The 22,985-nt window shown below is 34.7% G+C and overlaps 1 protein-coding gene across 37 annotated transcripts in view; it reads right to left on the bottom strand.

Moving 5' to 3' along the window:
* SCMH1 (Scm polycomb group protein homolog 1) overlaps positions 1–22,985 on the bottom strand; it is a 199,497-nt gene that overhangs the window by 112,870 nt on the left and 63,642 nt on the right. For 28 of the 37 annotated variants that reach the window (XM_067010154.1, XM_067010169.1, XM_059042545.2 and 25 more), the window contains one exon: positions 11,821–12,055. In XM_067010154.1, the coding sequence (XP_066866255.1) occupies positions 11,821–12,055 (235 nt within the window). Of the gene's footprint in view, positions 1–311; positions 358–11,820; positions 12,056–22,985 lie in introns of all 37 variants that reach the window. The other 9 variants (XM_067010250.1, XM_067010279.1, XM_067010239.1 and 6 more) reach the window with 1 other exon arrangement.

Here is a 22,985-nt window from a genome sequence, read left to right as displayed (position 1 = left end):
CTGTTTAGAAGAAATAACCTCAGTCTAAGTATAGAATGGACCAGTAAAACAAGGGGATGTGAAGAAAAAGGTTGACATCACCTGAGAATCATTCTACCTTTTCACCTTTTTTCCCTGGAGGACTCTGCAAAGTAGTAACCAATGTTCCTATGTGAACAGAACACACACACATACACACACACACACACACAAACCACACAAGATTTTAATTGAGAAGAATGCTCCTTAGAGCAATGCTTCCCAAATATAGACCAACTGTTTTAGAGTCTCGGGAGAGCCACTTTACCATGCAGAATCCCAAGCCCCATTACCTAGAAATTCTGATTCAGCAACTCTGGGGAGAAGTCCAGAGGAGGCCTGGGGAACATGAACACACACACATATATATGTATAATTATATATATAAATTATTTAAAACTTTTTATCTTGAAAAATTTTAAACCCAGAGAAAAGTAGCAAAAAACAATACAAGAACAAACTATGTACCCTTCGCCCAAATTCAGCAACTAATAACACTTCACCACAACTGCTTTCCATCTATCTACACAGTTTTTCCTCTGAACTATGTGAAAGTTAGAGACATCATGATATAGATTTCACCTCTACATACATCAAGACATTTGTCCTCAGAACAAGGACATTCTCCTTTAGAACTGCAATATTATCATATCCAATACATTTAAATAAAAATATCTTCAACTGTGCCCGAATCTTTATAGGTGCTTAATTTTAAAAATACATCACAGATTACATATTGCATTTGGTTGTCAAGTTTCTTTAGTCTCCTTTAATCTAGGATAGTTCAGTTGCCTTTTGTTTTTCATGAAATTTTTACTTTTGAAGAGTCTAGCCTGTTTTATAAAACATCCCACAATTTGGATGTCTTCTGATTGTTTCCTTATGATTACATTAATGCTAAACAGTTTTGACAAAGATACTACACAAGGGATGTTGAGTACTTCTCATTTCATTGCTTCAAGTGGTACATGTCAGTTTGTCTAATTATTAATGATACTGAAAATTTGATCACTTATTAAGGAATGGCAGACAGATTTCTTCATTGTAATTTCCCCATGTAATTAATAGATAATCAGTGGAGAGAAACTTTGAGACTGTGTGAATATGCTATTCTCCAATAAGTTTTTTTTTCTTTGTTTTAGCATTCATTGATTATCCTGGTCTGAATCCATTAAATGGTGGTTGCCAAAATGATAGTTTTCTATCATTCTTTTTATTTGTTAGCTGATATTCTGTAAAGAAGAACTTTCTCTGCAACTTTTTTTTCCCTTGTGTATCACTAGGGACCCATGAGCCTATTACTATTGTTCTTCTATTTTTATTATTCTCTTTGATGGTCATATTTTTCCAATTTTGGCGTTCAGAGTCCCTTTAAACTGGTTCCTGTATCCTTCTGATATGTACCCATCATTCTTTGAGACTTCTTTGCTTTCTGGCATAATAAGATCTTCCATATTCACCTTACATTTTCTCTGTTGCTCAGTCTTGGAATCAGCCATTGTTCCAAGGAGCCATGACTCCTTTTAGTGGAGAATGGGATTTAGAAATCAAATAAAGGTGCTCCCATTGCTACTGAGGAGTCATTGTTTCCAGGCCTTTTCAATAAAGCTTGGAATATATACATACATATACATATACATATACATGTATTACCTTAGAATATATACATATACATACGTATATATTCTAAGTGAATAAGTATTTTATTAATATATATTTATGTATATTTTAATACATATTAATATATACTTATATACCTATTTTAAGTTAAGAGTTCATAAGATACCTCCAATTCAAATCCTACACTGCAAGGGTTCTTCTTCATCTTTTCCATCCCATACTTGTATCTTATTTACTCATTTGCTCTATCTTCAATACATGCAAAATAGTTTCAGATTATTAGGACAAAACCACTAACATTATTAAGAAAAAGTCAGAATTTCTTTGCAGTTCCATTTTCCTTTGAAATATGTCCCATTGAGGGTATACTGTGAAGGTTCTGTGTTCAAGTTGTTTGAACTCTTTTTTCAATGTGGTTATGATATCCATTTGATACAGAGTTCAGTTTCTTTCTGTTTACAGTCAATTTTAGGATATGGCTTGTTCATCTTTTTCTTGGTTTAATTTTATGTATTAAGACATTTATATAATTCAAAAGTCAAAAGAATATAAAAGGGTATTTTTAGAGAAGTCTCACTCTCATTTCTATGTTTTCCACCCTATTCCCAGACACTCCCAATAGGTGACCTTTTTGTTATTTTCTGGTTTTAACAGTCCTGTGTTTCTTTTTATAAAACTAAGTATACAAAATATATGTAAGTTCATGTGCATTATATATATGTGCATGTGTGTGTATACACATATATTCCCCCTTCTTTCTCAAAAGTAAATGGCATTAAGTACATTCACATCAATGTGTAACCATTACCACCATCCATCTCCAGAACTTTTTCATCTTCCCCAAATGAAACTCTGCCCATTAAACAGTAACTCCCCATTCCCCTCTCCCCTTTCCCAGCTCCTTGCAACCGCCATTCTATTTTCTGTCGCTATGAATTTGCATATATTCGGTACCTTGTATAAGTGGAATCATACAGCATTTGTCATTTTGTGACTGGCTTATTTCATTTATAATAGCATAATAACTTTAAGAGTCATCCACATTGTAGCATGTGTCAGAATCTCCTTACTTTTTAAAGCTGAATAATATTCCACTGTGTGTATATACCACATTTTATTTATCCATTCTTCTGTCAATGGACACCTGGGTTGTTTTGACCTCTTGGATATTGTGAATAATGCTGCTAAATATAGGCATACCAATATCTCCTTTAGTCCCTGCTTTCTATTCTTTTGCCTATCTACCCCAAAGTGGAATTGCTAGATCACATGTAATTCTCTTTTTAACTTCTTTGAGGAAACATATTGTTTTCCATAGTGGCTGTAACATTTTACATTCCCAATACACGTTTCCAATTTCTCCACATCCTCACCAACACTTGTTATTTTCTATTTATTTGATAATAGCCATCCTAATGTGTGTGAAGTATTATCTCATTGTGTTTTTGATTTGTATTTCCCTAAATGATTACTGATGCTGAGCATTTTTTCATGTGCTTATTGGCCACGTGTATATCTTCTTTAGAGAAATGTCTATTCAAGTCCTTTGCCCATTTTTTAATCAGGTTGTTTATTTGCTGTTGTTGAACTGAAGGAGTTTTAAAATATATATTCTGGATACTAACCCCTTACCAGATATATGATTCGCAAATATTTTCTCCCATTCCATGAGTTCCCTTTTCACTCTGTTAAAAGTGTCCTTTGATAAACAAAATTTTAAATTTTGATGCAGTCAAATTTAACTATTTTTTTCTTTTGTTGCCTGTGCTTTTGGTGTCATATCCAAAAATCATTGCCAATTCCAGCGTCATGAAGCTTTTTCCCTATGTCTTCTTCTAAGAGTTTTACAGTTTTAGCTCCTACATTTAGGTTGTTGATCCATTTTGAGTTAGTTATTGTATAATGGTGTAAGGTAAAGGTCCAACTTCATTCTTTTGCATGTGGATATACAGTTTTCCCAATACTATTTGTTGAATCGGACATGTGATTTTGAAAAAATAATAGCTTTAGTGAGATGTAACTCAATTTATACTTTTAAATATCCGATTCAGTGGTTTTTAGAGTTATGAAACATCATTCTAATTTTAGAACATTTTCATCACTCTTCCAAAAAGAAAACCCATATCTATTAGCTGCCACCCCCCATTGTCCCTTCATCCCAATCCCTGGAAACCACTAACCTACTCTCTGCCTTTTTGGATTTGCCTATTTTCTCCCATCGTGTGGGCTGTCTTTTCACTTTCTTGATACTGTCTTTGGAAGCACAAAAGCTTTTAATTTTGAAGCCCATTTATCTAGTTTTTCTTCTGTTGTTTGTGCTTTTGGTACCATATCTAAGAAACCTAATGCCTAATCCAAGGTCATGAAGATTTACTCTCATGTTTTCTTCTAAGGGATTTATAGTCTTAGCTCTTACATTTAGGTCTATTATCCACTTGGAGTCAATTTTTGTATATGGTGTGGAGGTGGGGTCCAATTTCATTCTTTTGTATGTAGATATCCAGTTGTCCCTGTGCCAGCTGTTGAAAACCCCTACTGAATTATCTTGGCACCCTTGTTGAAAATCAACCAAGCATAAATGTACGGGTTTATTTCTGGACTCTCAAATCGAATCTTCTTATCTATAAGTCTACGTTCAATTTATGCCAGTACCACAATGTCTTTAGTACTGTTGCTTTGTAGTAAGTTTTGAAATTGAGAAATTTGAGTGCTCAGTAGTATGCTGATTTTTGCTGAAGTTCATGACTTTCTTCCTTAGCTATTTTAATATGGTGAAGTCCATTAATGATATTTCTGAAGTTAAATATTCTTTTCATTCCCAGAAAAAAAAGCTACTTTGTCTTGATGAATTATTGTTGTAAATATGTTGAACTCTAATTCCTAATATTTTATTTAGGTGTTTTGTAATAATATTCACACAAGGCTGTGTGTGTGTGTGTGTGTGTGTGCACGTGTGTGTGTGTGTTTAAATCAGGTTTAAGTATCAAAGTTCTGCCTGCTTCATAAAAAGAATCTGGACATTTTCCTTTTTCTGTGATCTAGAAGTGCACTGTCTAGTACAGTAGCCAACAACCACACTGGCTTTTAACTTTAAATTATAATTAAAATAAAATTAAATATTCAATTCTTTAGTTGAAGTAGACACATTTCAAGTGCTCTACAGACACATGTGGCTGGTGACTACCATACTGGACAGCAAAGACACAAAACATTTCCATCATCACAGCAAGTTCTGTTGGGTATCACTGACGTACAACAACTTAAGTAGCATTGAGATTATCTGGTATTCAGGCTTTGTAGGATTTCCCTCTAAAATAACCTGCATGCGGTACTTCGATGTAAGTGCTTTGAAAACATATGTGATGCTCCTAGGTCAATTTTGACAAAAAGTATTTTTCTATTTCACCTAGCTTTCCTAGTTTACATAGAGCTATTCCTGCCTTTGTCATTTCTACTTTTGTATATCTGTGCTTATTCTTTTTTTTTCTTTATTAGGCTAACTAGTGGTTTGTTATTTTGTTGAGGTTTGCTCCAAAGAAACAGTATTTTGATTTACTGCTTTTCTATTTTCTACCACATTAATCTCTCTATCTTTATTTTTTCTTCTACTTATTTCTCCTTTGTATCTGCTTTGGAGTATAACTTTTTCTAGCTTTTTGAATTGGGAATTAAAATTCGTAATATTATCCTTTCATTTTTCTTCATGTCAGGTATTTATGGCTATAAGTTTTCTTCCAACCACTGCTTTAATTGTATCTCAAAATTCTGATATGATGTTTATTATCATTATGTTTTAGGAATTTTAAAATTTTGGTTTATATTTCCATTTTTCAAACAAAAGTTGTTTAAAGAGTTTTAAATTTCAATGTGGAAGGGCATTTACCAGGGTATAAAGTTTGATATGCATACATACATACACACACACACATATGATCTATCTTATTCATTAAAGTCTTCAACCCCATTACTTTTTGTCCTCTTGGCCTGTCTTGTCTTGTGAGAGGTGTGTTAATTCTCCTATTGGTGTGTTGGTCTATGTCTCCTTGCATTTACCATAACTTCTATTTTATTAATTCTACCATGTCTAATAACAGAATTGTAACCTCTGCTATTATACTATTTGAAGTTCCTTCATATATGCTTGGCATTAAGGTACGAGGTATGTTTCCTGTACAGAGTATAAAGTTGGGTTTGACTTTGAGCACCAATCTGGAATTTTTTTCTTTAATAGGTGAGTTAAAACCATTTACATTTATTAATATAAATTACACATTTGGTCTCAACTCTGTCACATTATGTTTTATTTACTGCATTTTCCATATTTAGTTCATCTCTTTGTATCATCTGTTTCTTGGTCTTTTTGTTCCTTTGGTATTTAGGAAGTTCTGCAATTTTGTTTTAGTAGTTACCTTTATACTAACATATGTTATAATGTCCTTAATTCCCTTATTTCCTCACTTAGGCTTCTACTATTTGGTTTATCAGTTTTAAGTGATACCCGGGACCCCATCTACAGATATGACAGGAGGAAAGGGGCTTGCTTTCTGGCTGCATTGTGTTGGCTTGGCAGGCTCCTGCAGCACCCCATCTTCCCTGTGGCCCAGATCCGGGAGTGTAGGGCAGCCCATAGCAGCACCACCCTCCCCATTTTAAATGGTTCTGTAGAAGAGTTTCTCCGGAGACACACCTCTCCATGAACAGCTTTCTCAGCACCCTGGAGGACAGAGTTCTAGCAAGTTCCACTACTGTGGCACCAGTGATTTCTCTCATCCAGTGAGCCACAGCTGTGCCCCCTCCAACAAGGTCTACATCTCAGCCCTGAGACGGGTGAAGGGAGGCTCTTCCTTGGGTGCTCTATCTCTGCCCCAGTGTAGTGGCTTCTCCTTATGTCTGCTCTTCTTATATTCTTTAGGGTTCTCTTGCCTTTTGACTAGCCAATCCCTCACTCTAATCCTCTGTTATAGTTAACATGTATATTAAACTTGCTGTGTTTAAACTGCTGTGTGGCTTTTCTTTCTTCACTGGACCCAGACGGATACCATACTATTCTACTCTTGTCCCTTCCTTTGTTTTTGTCTTAGATTGATCATCTGTTGTTTGGATGGAGCTCTTTCCATAATTGATTCCTTAGGAAGGGCTTGGGGTCACAATATTTCCTGAGTTCTTGCATGTTGAAAACTCTTGCAGTATAATCTCAGGACTTGAAAAAACATCTTGTCTAGATATAAAACCTGTCTTTTCATGTTCTTTCCTTGAATTTCTTAAAAACGCTGCTCCACTTAGTCTTGCTTTGTATTTTGCTGTTGAGAAGTATGATGCAAACCTTTCTTTCCCTTGTGAGTAATTTGGCCTTGTTGCTGGAGGCTTAAATGAATTTTTCTTTATTCTTAGAGTATAATAGTTTTATTAGAATATGTCTTAGAGTTGACCAATCTAGATCAATTTTTCCAGGAATAAGGTAGGCCCTTTCAATATGAAGGTTGAGGTGTTCTTTAATTTTTGCAAAATTTTCTTATATTACAATTTTAAGTATTAATTCTGTTTATCTTCTTCAGGGACTCCAAATATATATGTATACACATACATAAACACATTGGATATATACAAATATATATACACATTGGATCTTTGTGGACTATGTTCTATATCTAACAGTTCCTTTCTGATACTTTTAAACCTTCTCTAATATTTATTTTTATTTCTCTTCTCAATGCCCCTTATTATATTTCCAGTTGAATCTATTGTCCCAGTGGGTACCCTGGAATTGAGTCTTCAACTGAGATTATTTTTCTTTCAATTTTTTTCTTGAGTTTGAACAATTCTATTTTCACATCTTCCTGTCTATTGTGCATTTCTAGTCTGACTTAAAACTTTTGATTCAAGGTATTTTTTCATATCTGTCAACACTTATTTAATTTGAGATGGGTTATTGTGCAACAGTTTTCCTCTGGCTACTCACTGATTTTGGCCATAGAATTTTCAATAGTTAAAATGGTTTTATCCTCTATTTCTGTTTTTCTTCACGTAGAAGCTTTATATAGATGTTGACTGCTGTTTCCTAATCCTTTGAAATGTCTTATATTTTCCTGGGCTTGCAAAAAAGAGGATGTTCCATTTTGGCAGGGATCTTGGGTCATGAGTTTTCTGTTGGCATAGTGAAATGCAGTTTCTTTAGTAGATGAGCCTATTTGGGACGGGATGGGAAGGTTTATATGTCTTTTGATTTTATGATTCTCTTTTGTTCCTGCATAACTCTAAATCACTACCCATGGTTTCCTTCTTTTCCTTCAATATTATAGCTACCTCTCCCACAAAGGTAGTTGTCTTCCCAAGACTGCTATCTCTCGTCCCTCACTCTTTTAATTCACTCTCTTTCTTCTGATTCTCCAGTAGTCAAGGCTCTAATCAAGTAGCTCTTAGCTCTCTTTCAGTATTTCCCACTCTGGATGGGACTGTCTTTTCCTGGGGGTGATTTTGGCTGTGTTAGGCTCCCATTGTCCTCTCCCTTTTTAACGTAGTTTCTACCTACATAAAACTCTTCATTCGGGTATGGGGTGGGTACTAGCTCTAGTGGTTTCAGATCTTTATATATGAACATGTAGACAACATGTTACTGAAATCTGTGGTATTCTTTTTTTTTTTTTAACATCTTTATTGGAGTATAATTGCTTTACTATGGTGTGTTAGTTTCTGCTTTATAACAAAGTGAATCAGCTATACGTATATATATATATATATATATATATATATATCCCCATATCCCCTCCCTCTTGCGTCTCCCTCGCTCTCACCCTCCCTATCCCACCCTTCTAGGTGGTCACAAAGCACCTAGCTGATCTCCCTGTGCTATGCGGCTGCTTCCCACTAGCTATCTATTTTACATTTGGTAGTGTATATATGTCCATGCCACTCTCTCACTTTGTCCCAGCTTCCCCTTCCCCCTCCCCATGTCCTCAAGTCCGTTCTCTACGTCTGCATCTTTATTCCTGTCCTGCCCCTAGGTTCTTCAGAACCTTTCTTTTTTTTTTTTTTTAGATTCCATATATATGTGTTAGCATACGGTATTTGTTTTTCTCTTTCTGACTTACTTCACTCTGTATGACAGACTCTAGGTCCATCCATCTCACTACAAATAACTCAGTTTTGTTTCTTTTTATGGCTGAGTAATATTCCATTGTATATATGTGCCACATCTTCTTTATCCATTCATCTGTCGATGGACACTTAGGTTGCTTCCATGTCCTGGCTATTGTAAATACAACTGCAATAAACATTGTGGTACATAACTCATTTTGAATTATGGTTTTCTCAGGGTATATGCCCAGTAGTGGGACTGCTGGGTTGTATGGTAGTTCTATTTTTAGTTGTTTAAGGAACCTCCATACTGTTCTCCATAGTGGCTGTATCAATTTACATTCCCATCTGTGGTATTCTTGACTCCTAGTTATGTTTAGGCATGAGTTATGGGTGGTTTGATTTTCTTTCCTTTTTGATCTGTATGTTTCTGGAGAATTTATGGAAAGATTTTGATTTAGATGGTCACCATTATCCCTGGGAACTTACATTTTTTAATAGCCTATCAAGATGCTTCTAAACAGTGATTCATAAAGTAGGTTAAGAATCTTATGGTACTATGCAGCTACAAAAAGGAATGAGGAACATCTTCATACAACTAAGAAGTCATCTTTAGGATATATTGCTAAATGAAAAAAGTAAGATTGAGGAAAGTATGTATAATACTCCATCATTTATATAAGAAGACGGGATACATATGTATGTATGTACACACACACACTCACATGGATATATTTGCCTTTTTTTTTTTTTTTGGCGTTACACGGGCCTCTCACCGATGTGGCCTCTCCCGTGGTGGAGCACAGGCTCCGGACGCGCAGGCTCAGCGGCCATGGCTCATGGGCCCAGCCGCTCCGCGTCATGCGGGACCCTCCCAGACAGGGGCATGAACCCGCATCCCTTGCATCGGCAGGCGGACTCTCAACCACTGTGCCACCAGGGAAGCCCTGCTTATTTTTTTAAAAATGGAGTATAAACCATTAAATTAAAAGAAAGTGGTTGCCCTATAGCAGAAGAAAGGGATAAGGTGAAGGGGATTTCTCTGAATATACTCTGTTTTATAGATTTCACTTTAAGAATGATTTATATATATATGACGCCAAAGATGGGATAATTCAAGAATCATAAGGACAGTTAGTGCAATGGAGTGAAACACATCAGTTATATAAGAATCTTTGAGTTTATGATACTAAACAACAACAACACTATCCATAAATAATTTTGGAGGATGATGGTAATCCAATTTATTATTTTGAAAATTGGTAAATAAAGAAAAGAATCAAGCATTTAAACTGTCCTTCCTGCATGAACTGTACTTCAGGATAACCAAATAGTTGATGAAAGTTTACTTTAATAGACATGTTCCATTTAATTTACGTGGACTGAATGATAATGTTAAAATGTCCCATTTTGCAACCATTATGAAGTGAAGGGTCTAAATCAGGGGTCAGCAAACTATAGCCAGAAGGCTGGCCACCTGTTTTTGTCAATAAACCTTTATTGGAGCACATCCTTGCCCATTTGTTTATGTATCATCTATGGCTGCTTTCACATTACAAGGACAAAGCTGACTAGTTACAACGGAGAAGGTATAGCCCATAAGCCTGAAATGTTTACTATCTGACTCTTTAAGAAAATCTGTCAACCCCTGCTCTAGGCCACAAGCAGTAATGGCTGCTACATTATAAAATGAGAGACAACCAGACCATATATGCTTCCTAATAAAGACCACCACCTATGAAATATTCTTATGGAAAAAATTGAACCTTAACCTGATCAAGCCTCTAGATCTAGTTACCAATTTCTAGGAAGAGAGGACAGAGAAACATGTTAAATGATACCACAGAGATACAATCAGCAAAATCTAATTGTGGGAAAATTTAAAGACAAATGACTTAGGTTTTTCAACAAATAAGTTGCAAGAAAAAGTAAGAGAGAGAAGGAGAACCCATAGACTAAAAGAGACTTAAGGGACATATCAACCAACTGCAATATGTTGATTTTATTTGGATCCTGATTCCAAGAAAATGGAATAAAGAGAAAGAGAAAGAGAGAGAGAGACAGACAGACAGACAGGGAAAATTTAAACACTGAGTAAATATTCGTTGATATTAAGGAATTATCATTATTTACATGTGATAATGTTATTATGATTATGCTTTTAAAATATTAACTATGAGAGATACATACTAAATATTTAATGATAAAATACTATGTTTAGGCAATTGGACAGGAGCAGGCAGGGAGTGTGTATAGGTACAAAGAAAACAAGACTGACTATCAAGGATAAAGGATACATGGACATTCCCTGCGCTATTTTTTTCTACTTTTGTATACATTTGAAAGTTTACATTACAAATAATTTTTTTAAATGGAGGAAAATGTTAAATAACCACCTGGGGAGGTCTTTCAAATGATACTGTCCTCTAATGTTCATTTAATTTAGCACAGTCTCCTGAAGGGAACATAGCCTATAACGCATCTCTCTCTATCCTCTGTTGAGACTCACTGCAATAGTGATTAATAGTAACTGATGAGATGGGCTAAATCATTCAGGTATATTGAGGCAAAAAAAGGTGAATCTGATCTTGAGAAGAAAAATACAGTGGGGTTATTAGTTTAAGTAAAATAATGCACTTTACTTAATAATTGATTCAAAGTGAGAAAATTTCAAGGACCAAGTAAAAATTTAGGGGAAATGAGATAACGGATCTTTGTAATAGTCCTCCTTTCTACTGGGAGATTTTTCTCTCACTTCCTGTTATCACTGTAGGATTTGGTGAAAACTCTATGGTTTTTTGAGGCAAGTTAAATGTCAAGATCTCCTCCCATTCTTTTTCTCAGGGTAAAGGGGAAGTGACAAAGAAGGATGAAATGTGTGGTTTCTTGTTAGAAAAAGAAGAGCTTGGGAGAAGCTTGGATATCATAAGTTAATGTAGAATGGACAGGTCCAGATTTTTCAGGTCATTTCATTTTAGGTGTGCCTTTTCTTTTGGACCATATGAAAAAGAAGGGATAGGCAGAAGACCCTATGTTTTCCTTTAACAGGATGTACAATTTGGGGAAGATAACTAATGGGCTAGGGAGAGCTTGGGTCTAGTTACTCACCCAGAGGGGGCTGCAGCATACCCCCATTCTTCTCACAATTCCCGATAGGCTGGATTTCAGCTGAGTCAACCAGACGCCAGAAGTCATTCTTGTTGTCGCTGCCATCAAGGCGAAGGCGGAGGCGAGCGCCTGTCAGTCCAACTACTGTGGCAATACAGGTAGATGTGGTATTCCTGGGATCCTGTGCTTCCAATTTCATACTGATCTTGAACTCGTTGCTTGGAGGTGTGTAGGACTGAGGAGAACAAGCCATGGGGATTAGGCAAACTAAGAATAAATGGCATTTTCAGTAAGGATAGTTAAGAGATGGAACCTGAAAGTTTATGCTTTGGACTCAAACTGGTTACAGCTGGGTCAGGAACAACCCCCCTGAATTATTCCCTAATACTTAGGAAGGGTTTCATACAAAATAAACACTGAAATGTAAAATGAAAGGGAAAAAATTACTTTCCACTGAAGCATCAAATATTGACTCACCAGTAAGAAAAGGACAAGAGTGTCTCAAGTGGCCCTTGCTTAAATGCTGTTTTTCATCCTATCGCCTCCAAATCCTTAACCCTCCAGGTGTTCTTAACATTTTCTTTTTAGACATCATCCGATTAAACTATCATATCCTTAGTGTCTCTTCATGAAGCATTTCAGTGTATTGGTTTGTATGTCTACCACACAGACTAACCATTGGCAGTTGATTTTTTTCTTACTTTGACATTAACTTATAAATCAATTCCTATTCTTAAAACAACTTTTAGTTATAATTGACATACAATAAACTATACACTTTGATAAGTACCGACATATGTATACACTCATGACACCATATACATCACGTACACCCTGGAAAACATCACCACAATCAAGATAAGGAACATGGACACACTCTCAAGTCTTGCATATCCTTTTATAATCTCTCTGTCTAGCTCTTCCCAGACCCCTCTTTCCAGGCAAATACTGCTCTACTTTCTATCAGTGTAGAATGGTTTGCATTTCTAGACTTAAATGGAATCATAGAGAATATACTCTTTTTTGGGGTCTACTTTCTTTCACTCAGCATAACTATTCTGATATTCATCCATTTGTTGAATGTATCAATAATTCATTTTTTTTGTTAAGACCACATTTTTTTAGAGCAGTTTTAGGTTCAAAACTTAGCAAAACTGAGAGGAAGGTACAGAGCTTTCCCATAAACATCCTGCCATAACAGGTGCAGAGTTTCCCCTATTATCAACATCCCCTACCACATTTGTTAAAACTGATGAACCTACACTGACACATCATAATCACCCAAAGTCCACAGTTTACATTAGGGTTCTCTCTTGGTGTTTTATATTCTATGAATTTGGTCTAATGTAGACATGTATCAATCATTACAGGATCATACAAAATAGTTTAACTGCACTAAAAATCCTCTGTACTTTGCCTACTCATCCACTCAGTCATTGGCAACTGATCTTTTTACTGTCTCCATAATTTTGGCTTTTCCAGAATGTCATATGGTTGGAATCATACAGTACATAGCTTTTTCAGATTGGCATCTTTCCCTTAGTAAGCTGAATTTAAGCTTCCTCTATGTCTTTTCATGGCTTGATAGCTCATTTCTTTTTAGGGCTGAATAATATTCCATTGTCTGGCTATACCAGTTTATTTATCCATTCACCTATTGAAGAACATCTTGGTTGCTTCCAAGTTTTGGCAATTATGAATAAAGCTGCATTAAACATCCATATATATATACAGGTTCTTGTGTGGACATAAATATTCGACTCCTTTGGGTAAATACCAAGGAATGCAATTGCCAGATTGTACGGTAAGAGTATGTTTAGTTTATAAGAGATCACCAAACTGTCTTACAAAATGTCTGCAATATTTTGCATTCCCACAAGCAATGAATGAGAATTCCTATTGCTCCACATCCTTGCCAGAACTTGGTGATATCAGTGTTTTGGATTTTGGCATTACAATACGTATGCAGTGGTATCTCACTGTTGTTTTAATTTGCATTTCTCTGATGACATATGATTTAGAACATCTTTTTTATGCTTTTTTTTGTCATCTGCCCATCTTCTTTGGTGAGGTGTCTGTTAACATCTTTGGCCCATTTTTTGAGTTATTTTTTTATTTCGAGTTTTTAAGTGTTCTTTGTATATTTTGGATAAGTCCTTTGTCAGACATGTCTTTTGCAAATATTTTCTCCCAGTCTGTGGCTTGTCTTCTCATTCTCTTGACAGTGTCTTTCATAGAGCAGAAGGTTTTATTTTAATGAAGTCCAGCTTATCAATTATTTCTTTCATGAACTGTGCCTTTGGTGTTGTATCTAAAAAGTCATTGCCATACCCAAGGTCATCTTGGTTTTCTCCTATGTTATCTTCTAGGAGCTTTATAGTTTTGTGTTCTACACATTTAAGTGTGTGGTCTATTTTGAATTAATTTTTGTGAAGGGTGTAAGATCCATATATAAATTCCCTTTTTTTTTTTTTTGCATGCAGCTGTCCAGTTGTTAAGACCTTTGTTGAAAGGACAATCTTTGCTCCACTGTATTGGCATTGTTCCTTTGTCAAAGATAGGCTGACTATATTTTTATGGGACTATTTCTGGGCTCTCTATTCTGTTCCATTCACCTATCTGTTTCTTCTTTTGCTAACACCACATTCTCTTTTTTTTTTGAGAATTTTAAGCCTTTTAATTAAAACATTAGAAAACTTAAATACAACAACTATTTGATCATTTAAGGGGGTCTTAATTTCTATCAAAGAGCATTTCTTTAAACACAACTACTAAAATTTGTAGGCAAGGACATGTGTACTCCTTTCTACCCTAACCATCAAATCTGTGATATGTGAATAGGACAGTCTTTGGGAGGGAGCATGTGTCAAAGGGAAAAATGCAACACAGGAAAAACAATAATAAAATAGGTCCAAATAACTTATGTTAGTAGAGCTGATACTTTATATTTGTACTACATTTTATAGTTTATGAAGTGTTTTCCATTTGTTAGATTATATAATCTTCACAACTCTTTAAGGTAAAATTGTATTGTCCCTGCTGTACCCTTAAGGAAACCACAGCTGGAAAAAATTAAGTAAACTATGGATTACTAAAAGTATTTATAAATAATTATTACTTCAATTATATTGTTAAGAACTGATGTTCTTAAAAGAAAATGCAAGAAGGCCAATGTCTCCTGTCAATCTATGAATTTTCAAAAAAAAAAAAAACAATACAGTTAAACTTTCAGGGATAATAGCCCATTAAGGAAATGGTAAACATGTAGCTACTAATTAGATCTTCCATTGGGATAACTTCTTTATTTTGTTTCACTGGCCAATGTATTTGGCTTTTAAAGACAAGTTCTCAAACATAGAAGTCAAATAAACTCAATTTCAGTAAACTGGGCTACTGAGATTTTTTTTAAAGTAAAATGTTTCCTTCCTATGATATAAAATGAACATTACATTTCTGAAAAGTACAACATTATGAAAAGCCATTTAAAATAGATGACATTCAGAAAGTGTATAAAACTGAGCTTCCTAAGTACTATAGAAAATATGAATTAAAATATAACATGCATTCTGCTCTACTATTCTTTTTTTTTTAACTTTATTGGAGTATAATTGCTTTACAATGGTGTGTTAGTTTCTGCTGTATAACAAAGTGAATCAGCTATATGTATACTTATATCCCCATATCCCCTCCCTCTTGCATCCCCCTCCCACCCTCCCTATCCCACCCCTCTAGGTAGTCACAAAGCACCAAGCTGATCTCCCTATGCTATGCAGCTGCTTCCCACTAGCTATCTATTTTACATTTGGTAGTATATATAAGTCCATGCCACTCTCTCACTTCATCCCAGCTTACCCTTCCCCCTCTCCATATCCTCAAGTCCCTTCTCTATGTCTGCATCTTTATTCCTGTCCTGCCCCTACTTTCTTCTGAACCACTTTTTATTTTTTTAGATTCCATATATATGCACCACATCGTCTTGATTACTATAGCTTTATCAATAAGTCTTGAAGCTGGGTAGTGTCAGTCCTCTGACTTTGTTCTTCTCCTTCAATACCATTTTGGCTATTCTACATCTTTTACCTCTCCATGTGACCTTTAGAATCAGTTTGTCAATATCCATAAAATAACATGCTGGAATTTTGATTAGGCTTGTATTATGTATATTAACCTTGTATCCTGCAACCTTCTTACAATTGCTTATTAATTCTAGGTGTTTTGTTGTTGTTGTTACTGTTGATTATTTCAGATTTTCTACATAGACAATAATGCCACCTGCAAACAAAGCCAGTTTTATTTTTTCCTTCCCAATCTGTATATCTTTTATTTCCTTTTCTTGTCCTATTGCTACATTTAGGACTTCCAGTATGATGCTGAAAAGGTGTGGTGAGAGGGAATATTCCTGTTCCTGATTTAGTGGGAAAGCTTCTGTTTTCTCACCATTAAGTATGATGTTGACTTTAGGTTTTTTGTAGATATGATCACTCAGCATAACCACTCTAATACTCATCCATACTGCTGAAAGTATCAATAATTCATTTCCTTTCACTGCTGAGTAGTATATCATGCTGATGAACATTTGTTGTATTTCTAGTTTTTAACTATTACAAATAAATCTGTGAACATCCATCTATAAATCTTCTTTGGAAATACACTTTCTTTTCTCTTGGGTAAACATCTGAAAGTAGAATGGATGGGTCATATGGTAGGTATTTGTTTAACTCATATACCAGAAAATGTACCTTTTTACAGTGTATAGTTCAGTGAGTTTCAGTATATTCACAGAGTTGTGCAAATATCACTCCACCTAAATTTGGAATATTTTAATCAATCCTCCCCCGAAAGGAACTCCATACCCATTAGCAGTCTCTCCCCATTCTCTCCTTAACCCAATGCCTAGAAACCATTAATCTACTTTCTGTTTCTGTGGATTTGCCTATTCTGGAGGTTTAATATAAATGAAATTACACAATATGTGAGTGGCTCCTTTCTTCACCTGGCACAATGTTTTCAGGTTGAATCTATGTTGTAGTGTTTATCAGTACTTCATTTATTTTCATTGCTGAATAACATTCTATTGTAATGGATATACTACATTTTTTGCTTATCCATTCATCAGTTCATGGACATTTGGGTTGTTTCCTCTTTTTGGCTTTTATATATAATTATGTCACGAACACTTGTGTATCAATTTTTGTGTAATAATATGTTTTTATTTCTCTTGGGTATACACCTAGGAGTGAGATTGCTGGGTCATATGCTAATTCTATGTTTAACATTCTGAATAACTTCCAAACTGTTCTCTAAAGTGGCCACAGAATGTTATAATCTCACCAGCAACATATGAGGGTTCCAATTCTCGATATCCTCATGAACACTTGTTATTGTCTGCCTTTTTGATTTCAGCTATTCTAGTATTTGTGAAGTGATATCTCATTGCAGTTTTGATTTACATTCCCCTAAAGACTAATGATATTAAGCATCGTTTATGTGCTTATAGGCCATTTGTATATATTTGGAAAATATCTATTCAAATTCTTTGCCAATTTAAAAATGAAATTATTTGCCTTAACTGTTGAGTTGTTCATCATATCTTCTGGATACAAGTCCTTCATCAGATCCATGATTTGGAAATATTTTCTCCCAAAAGGCAGCTGGGTCTTTTCACTTTATTGATAGTGTCTTGGGAAGCACAAAACCTTTTAATTTTGATAAATTTTGAAGTTCAATCTATCTACAACACTTTTTCTTCTGTTTTATGCTTTTAGTGCCATATCAAAGAAACCATTGCCTAATCCAAGGTCATGAAGATTACTCCTGTGTTTTCTTCTAAGAGTTTTATAGTTTTAGCTCTTATGACTATCATCCACTTGGGAGTTAATTTTTGTATATGGTGTGGAGATAGGGTCGAACTCCATTCTTTTGTTTGTGGATATCCAGTTTGTCCTTGCATTAGTTGTTGAAAATCCCACTGAATTGTCTTGGCATCCTTGTTCAAAATCAATTGAACATAAATGTAGGAGTTTATTTCTGGACTCTCAAACCAAATCCACTGATCTATGTCTATCTTTATGCCAGTACCACACTGTCTTGAATACTGTAGCTTTGTAGTAAGTTTTGAAATCAGGAAATCCTCTACTTTTGTTGCCCTTTTCTGAGATTATTCTGGCTACTCTGGGTTCTTTGTATTTCTATATGATGTTAGGATCAACTTGTCATTTTCTGCAAAATAGCCAGCTGGGACTTTGATAGGAATGACATCAAATCAATAGATAAATTTGGAGAGTATTACTATCAGCTGTGTGATTTGTCAATATTTTCTCCAAGTCTATGGCTCATATTTTCCTTCTCTTACCAGTGTCTTTTGAAGAGCAGAAACTCTTAATTTTGACATTTACTTTACGAATTTTTTTAAAGGAATCATCCTTTTAAGGTGTTTTCTAAAGTTTTTTTTTTTAAGCTTCCATGGCCCCATAACTGCTGAGGTAGAGCAGGGCCCACACCTGGCTCTGGGGCTGGATGGCCCGAGACTTTCTTTTTATTATTAATTAATTAATTTATTTACTTTTGGCTGTGTTGGGTCTTCGTTTCTGTGCGAGGGCTTTCTCTAGTTGCGGTGAGTGGGGGACACTCTTCATCATGGTGCGCGGGCCTCTCACTGTCGTGGCCTCTGTCGTTGCAGAACACAGACTCCAGACGCGAAGGCTCAGTAGTTGTGGCTCACGGGCCCAGTTGCTCCACAGCATGTGGGATCTTCCCAGACCAGGGCTCGAACCTGTGTTTCCTGCATTGGCAGGTGGATTTTCAACCACTGTGCCACCAGGGAAGCCCCTAAAGTTTTCTTTATATAAGTGTTTTGTATATTTGTTATTTATTCCTAAATATTAATTTTTTGTTGCTTTTGTAAATGGGAGTCTCTCTTCCATTATATCTTCTATTGAGTTACTTTTAACCATTGAGTAAAACGCTGGCATTAGTTCTGAGGTATACATATTTTTTCATGTTAAGGATGTATTACTCAGCTCCTAGTTTATTTAGTGTTTTCTTGGTTTGTTTGTTTTGCTCAATAGTGTGTTGAAGTTTTTCTGTCAAATTATTTTCTGAAGTAATGACGCATTTTACATTTTTACCAGTATTTTATGAAAGTTCCATTTATTCCACATCCTTGCCACTATTAGGTATGGTCAGTCTTTTTTTTTATGAGTGATATTTAAACAAATGTACAGAGATATCTCATTGTGATTTTACTTTGTATTTCCCTAATGAAATAATATTGACCATCAATTCACTTATTTGCCACTGATTTATTTTCTTTGGTGTTTGTTCTAGTCTTTCAATCTGGATTGCTTTTATTTCTTTATTTGGCCTGGTAACATTGGTACTACAGCATGAATAGAAATGGCAAGGGCAGACATCCTTATCCTGTTCCTGACCTGAAGGGAAAACATTTAGTCTTTCACAATTAAGTATGTTATTACTAGGTTTTTCACAGATACCCTCTAGAGTTTAGGATTTAGGAAATTCCCTTCTATTTCTTGTTTGTTCAGAGTTTTTATTAGTAATTGACATTGGATTTTTTTTAGATACTTTTTCTGCATCTATTGTGATGATCATAATTTTTCTTCATTAGTGTGTTCATATGGTGCATTATATTGATTGGTTTTTGAATGTTAAATCAACCTTGCATTATAGGAATTTAAACCCACTTGGGGGCTTCCCTGGTGGCACAGTGGTTGGGAGCCCGCCTGCCGATGCAGGGGACGCGGGTTCATGCCCCGGTCTGGGAAGATCCCACATGCCCCGGAGCGGCTGGGCCCGTGAGCCATGGTCCCTGAGCCTGCACGTCCAGAGCCTGTGCTCCGCAACGGGAGGGGCCACAACGGTGAGAGGCCCGCGTATTGCAAAAAAAAAAAAAAAGAAACAAAAAAAAAAACCCTACTTGGTCATGATGAATTATTTTTATATATCGTTGGATTCAATTTCTTAAAATGTTGTTTAACTGACTCCCTTTGCTATACACCTGAAACCAACACAACATTGTAAATCAAGTATATGTCAATAAAATTTTTTAAAAAATAAAAAAATAAAAATATAGTAGCAGAAAAAGGTAAGGATGTTTGATGCTGAGAGAATAAAAATTGAAACTGAAAAAATTTTTGTTTAGAATTTTTCCATGTATTTTCATATGGGATGTTGCTTTGTAGTTTTCCTTCCTTTCAATGTCTTTGCCTGGTTTTGGTATCAGAGTAATGCTTACCACATAGAATGAGCTGGGAGGTATTCCTTTCTCTTAAACTTTCTGCAAGAGTCTGTGTAGAATTTGCATTACTTTTTCCTTAAATGTTTGGAACAACTCACCAGCAAAGTTTTCTAGGCCTGGAATTTTCTTTGTGGGAAAGTTTTTAACTACAAATTCAACTTCTGTAACAGAAATAGTACTATTCAGATTTTCTGTCTTCTTGAGTGAGCTTTGGTAATTTGTGTCATTCATAAAAATTATCTGTTTCATCTAACTTGTCAAATTTTAAAGGCATAAATTTGTTCCTAATATTCCTTTACTACCCTTTTAATATATGTAGAATTAATAGTGATGTTATTTCTTTCAGTTCTGGTATTAGTAATTTGTGTTTTCTTTTACTGATTAATCTATCTAGAGGTTTATCACTTTTATTGATCATTGCAAAGAACCAGCTTTTGGTTTCAATAATTTTCTCTGTTGTTTTTCTGTTTTTTATTTCATTGACTTAATGTTCTAATTTTTATGATTTTCTTGCTCTTTTTAAAAATTATTTTTTAAAAATAACTATTTTTATTATTAACTTTCTCTTTTTTTCCCTAGTTTTTTAAAGTGGAAGGTGAGGTCATTAAATTAAACTTCTCTTCTAATATAGGCGTTTTAGTGCTGTAAGTTTCCCTCAAAGTACTGCTTTAGCAGTGTCCCACATTCTGAAATGTTCTGCTTTCATTTCGTTTAGTTGAAAATACTTTTTAATGTCCCTTTTTGTGTTTCTAAATATCCATGTGGTGCTTAGAAATGTGTTAGTTCCCAAATATTTGGAGATTTTCTAGGTAACTTTCTGCTACTGATTTTTAATTTAATTCCAATGTAATCAAAGAACATACTTTGTATTACTTAAATCCTTTTAAATTTATCAAGCCTTATTTTATGGTCTAGAATATGGTCTAACTTGGTAAATGCTCTGTATGCACTTGAAAAGAATGTATATTCTGTTACTGGGGAGTGTTCTATATATGTCAATTAGGTTAAGTTGGTTGATAGCATTGCTCAAGTCTACTATATACTTGCTGATTTTCTATTTGTTCTTTAATTATAGAGAGCCCTACAGACAAATTTTAGATTGATCTCCTTACAGTTCTATCATTTTTTGCTTCATGTAAGGACTGTGTGACCCCTTTTCATGATGAAATTACTGTATTTATGCCTGATAATATCCTTTGCTTCTGGAATATACTTTGACATTAAAATGCCATTTCAGCCTTATTATGGCTTAATGTCAGCATGGTAAAATTTTCCATTCTTTTACTTTTAAACTATTTGTGTCTTTACATTTAAAGCACAATTTTTTGCAGGCAGTATATAATTGGGTCTTACTTTTTATCCAATGTGACAATCTCAGTTTGTTAACTGGGCCATTTAGACCATTTATCATTAGATTATTGATATGGCTGGTCTTAAATCCACCACCTTGCTATTTGTTTTCTATTATTTTAGTGGTTGCTTTGGGGTTTAGAGTAAACATATTTAAATTATCAGTCTATCTTCAAGTAATTTTATAGTACTTCATGCTTATTAATATTAAATAAAATTAATAAGAATTTTATAATAGTATACTTAAGATTTCTCCCCTCTTGGCTTTTATGCTACTGTTATTATACATTTTACTAATACATGTTATCACCTCTACAACACAATGTTATTATCATTGTTTATACAGTCAATTATCTTTACAGAGACTTAATAAGAACATCTTAAGTATTTACCCTTGTAATTACAATTTCTAGTGACTTTCATTCCTTTTTGTAGATCTGTAATTCTATCTGGTAACATTTTCCTTCTGCAAGATGCACTTCGTTTAACATTTCTTACAGTGAGTCTGCTAGTGATGAATTCCTTCAGTTTTTGTGTATCTGAAAGTATTTCTATTTGGCTTTCATTTTTGGAAGATATTTTTGCTGGATATAGAATCCTGGGTTGACAGTTTTTCTTCTGACACTTTGAAGACATTACTCAACTTTCTTCTTGTTTGCATTGTTTATGACAAGAAAATGTCATTCGTATCTTGGTTCCCCTGTATATAAGGTGTCTTTTATTCTCTGTCTGCTTTTAAGATGTTCTCTATCCCTAGTTTTGATAATTTATGAATTTATGACATGCCTTAGTATAGTTTTCTTCTTGTTTCTTTTTTTTAGGGGATCATTTAGCTTCTTGAATCTGTGGATTTACAGTTTTCTTCAACTGTGGAAAATTTTTTGCCTTTTTATATTCAAGTAGTTTTTCAGTCCCCCATCTCTTCTCTCCTTTGGATACTCCAATTACATGGTCTATGAAGTTATCCCATGCCTCACTGATCTCTTTTTCATCTTTTAAAAATTCTTTTTTCTCTTTGTGTTTCATTTTGGATATCTTCTATTGCTACGTTTTCACATTTATTAATCTTGTTTTCTAGCATTAACTGTTTCCCATCTAGTGTATTTTTCATTTTGCACATAGTGGTTCAGTGTGAGTCTTTTTATATCTTCCATGTCTCTGCTTAACTTTCAACCATATGGAACACAATTAAAATAATTGTTTTAATGTTTTTATCTGCTATTCTAAGATTTGTATAGGTTCTGTTTTAATTGATTGACTATTCTGTTCATTATTAGTTATGCTTTCCTGCCTCCTTACATGCTGGATTATCTTTGACTGGATGCCAGACATTGTGACTTTTACCTGTTAGGTGCTGGATATTTTTGCATTCCCTTCTTGTGCTGTGTTCCTAGATGCAGTTACGTTATTTGGAAATAATTTGATCATTTTGAGTCTTGCTTTTAGTTTGTTAGGCAGGTTCAGAGCATGCTAATCCTGAGGCTAATCATTTACCACTACTGAGCAAGATCTTCCCAAGTATTCCACCCAATGCCACATGAATTGTGAGATTTTTCAG

This window comes from Kogia breviceps, chromosome 1 (assembly GCF_026419965.1).
Source record: "Kogia breviceps isolate mKogBre1 chromosome 1, mKogBre1 haplotype 1, whole genome shotgun sequence".
NCBI lineage: Eukaryota > Metazoa > Chordata > Mammalia > Artiodactyla > Physeteridae > Kogia > Kogia breviceps.
Note: the sequence above shows the minus strand (reverse complement) of the source record. Positions and strands in the feature narration are given on the sequence as shown.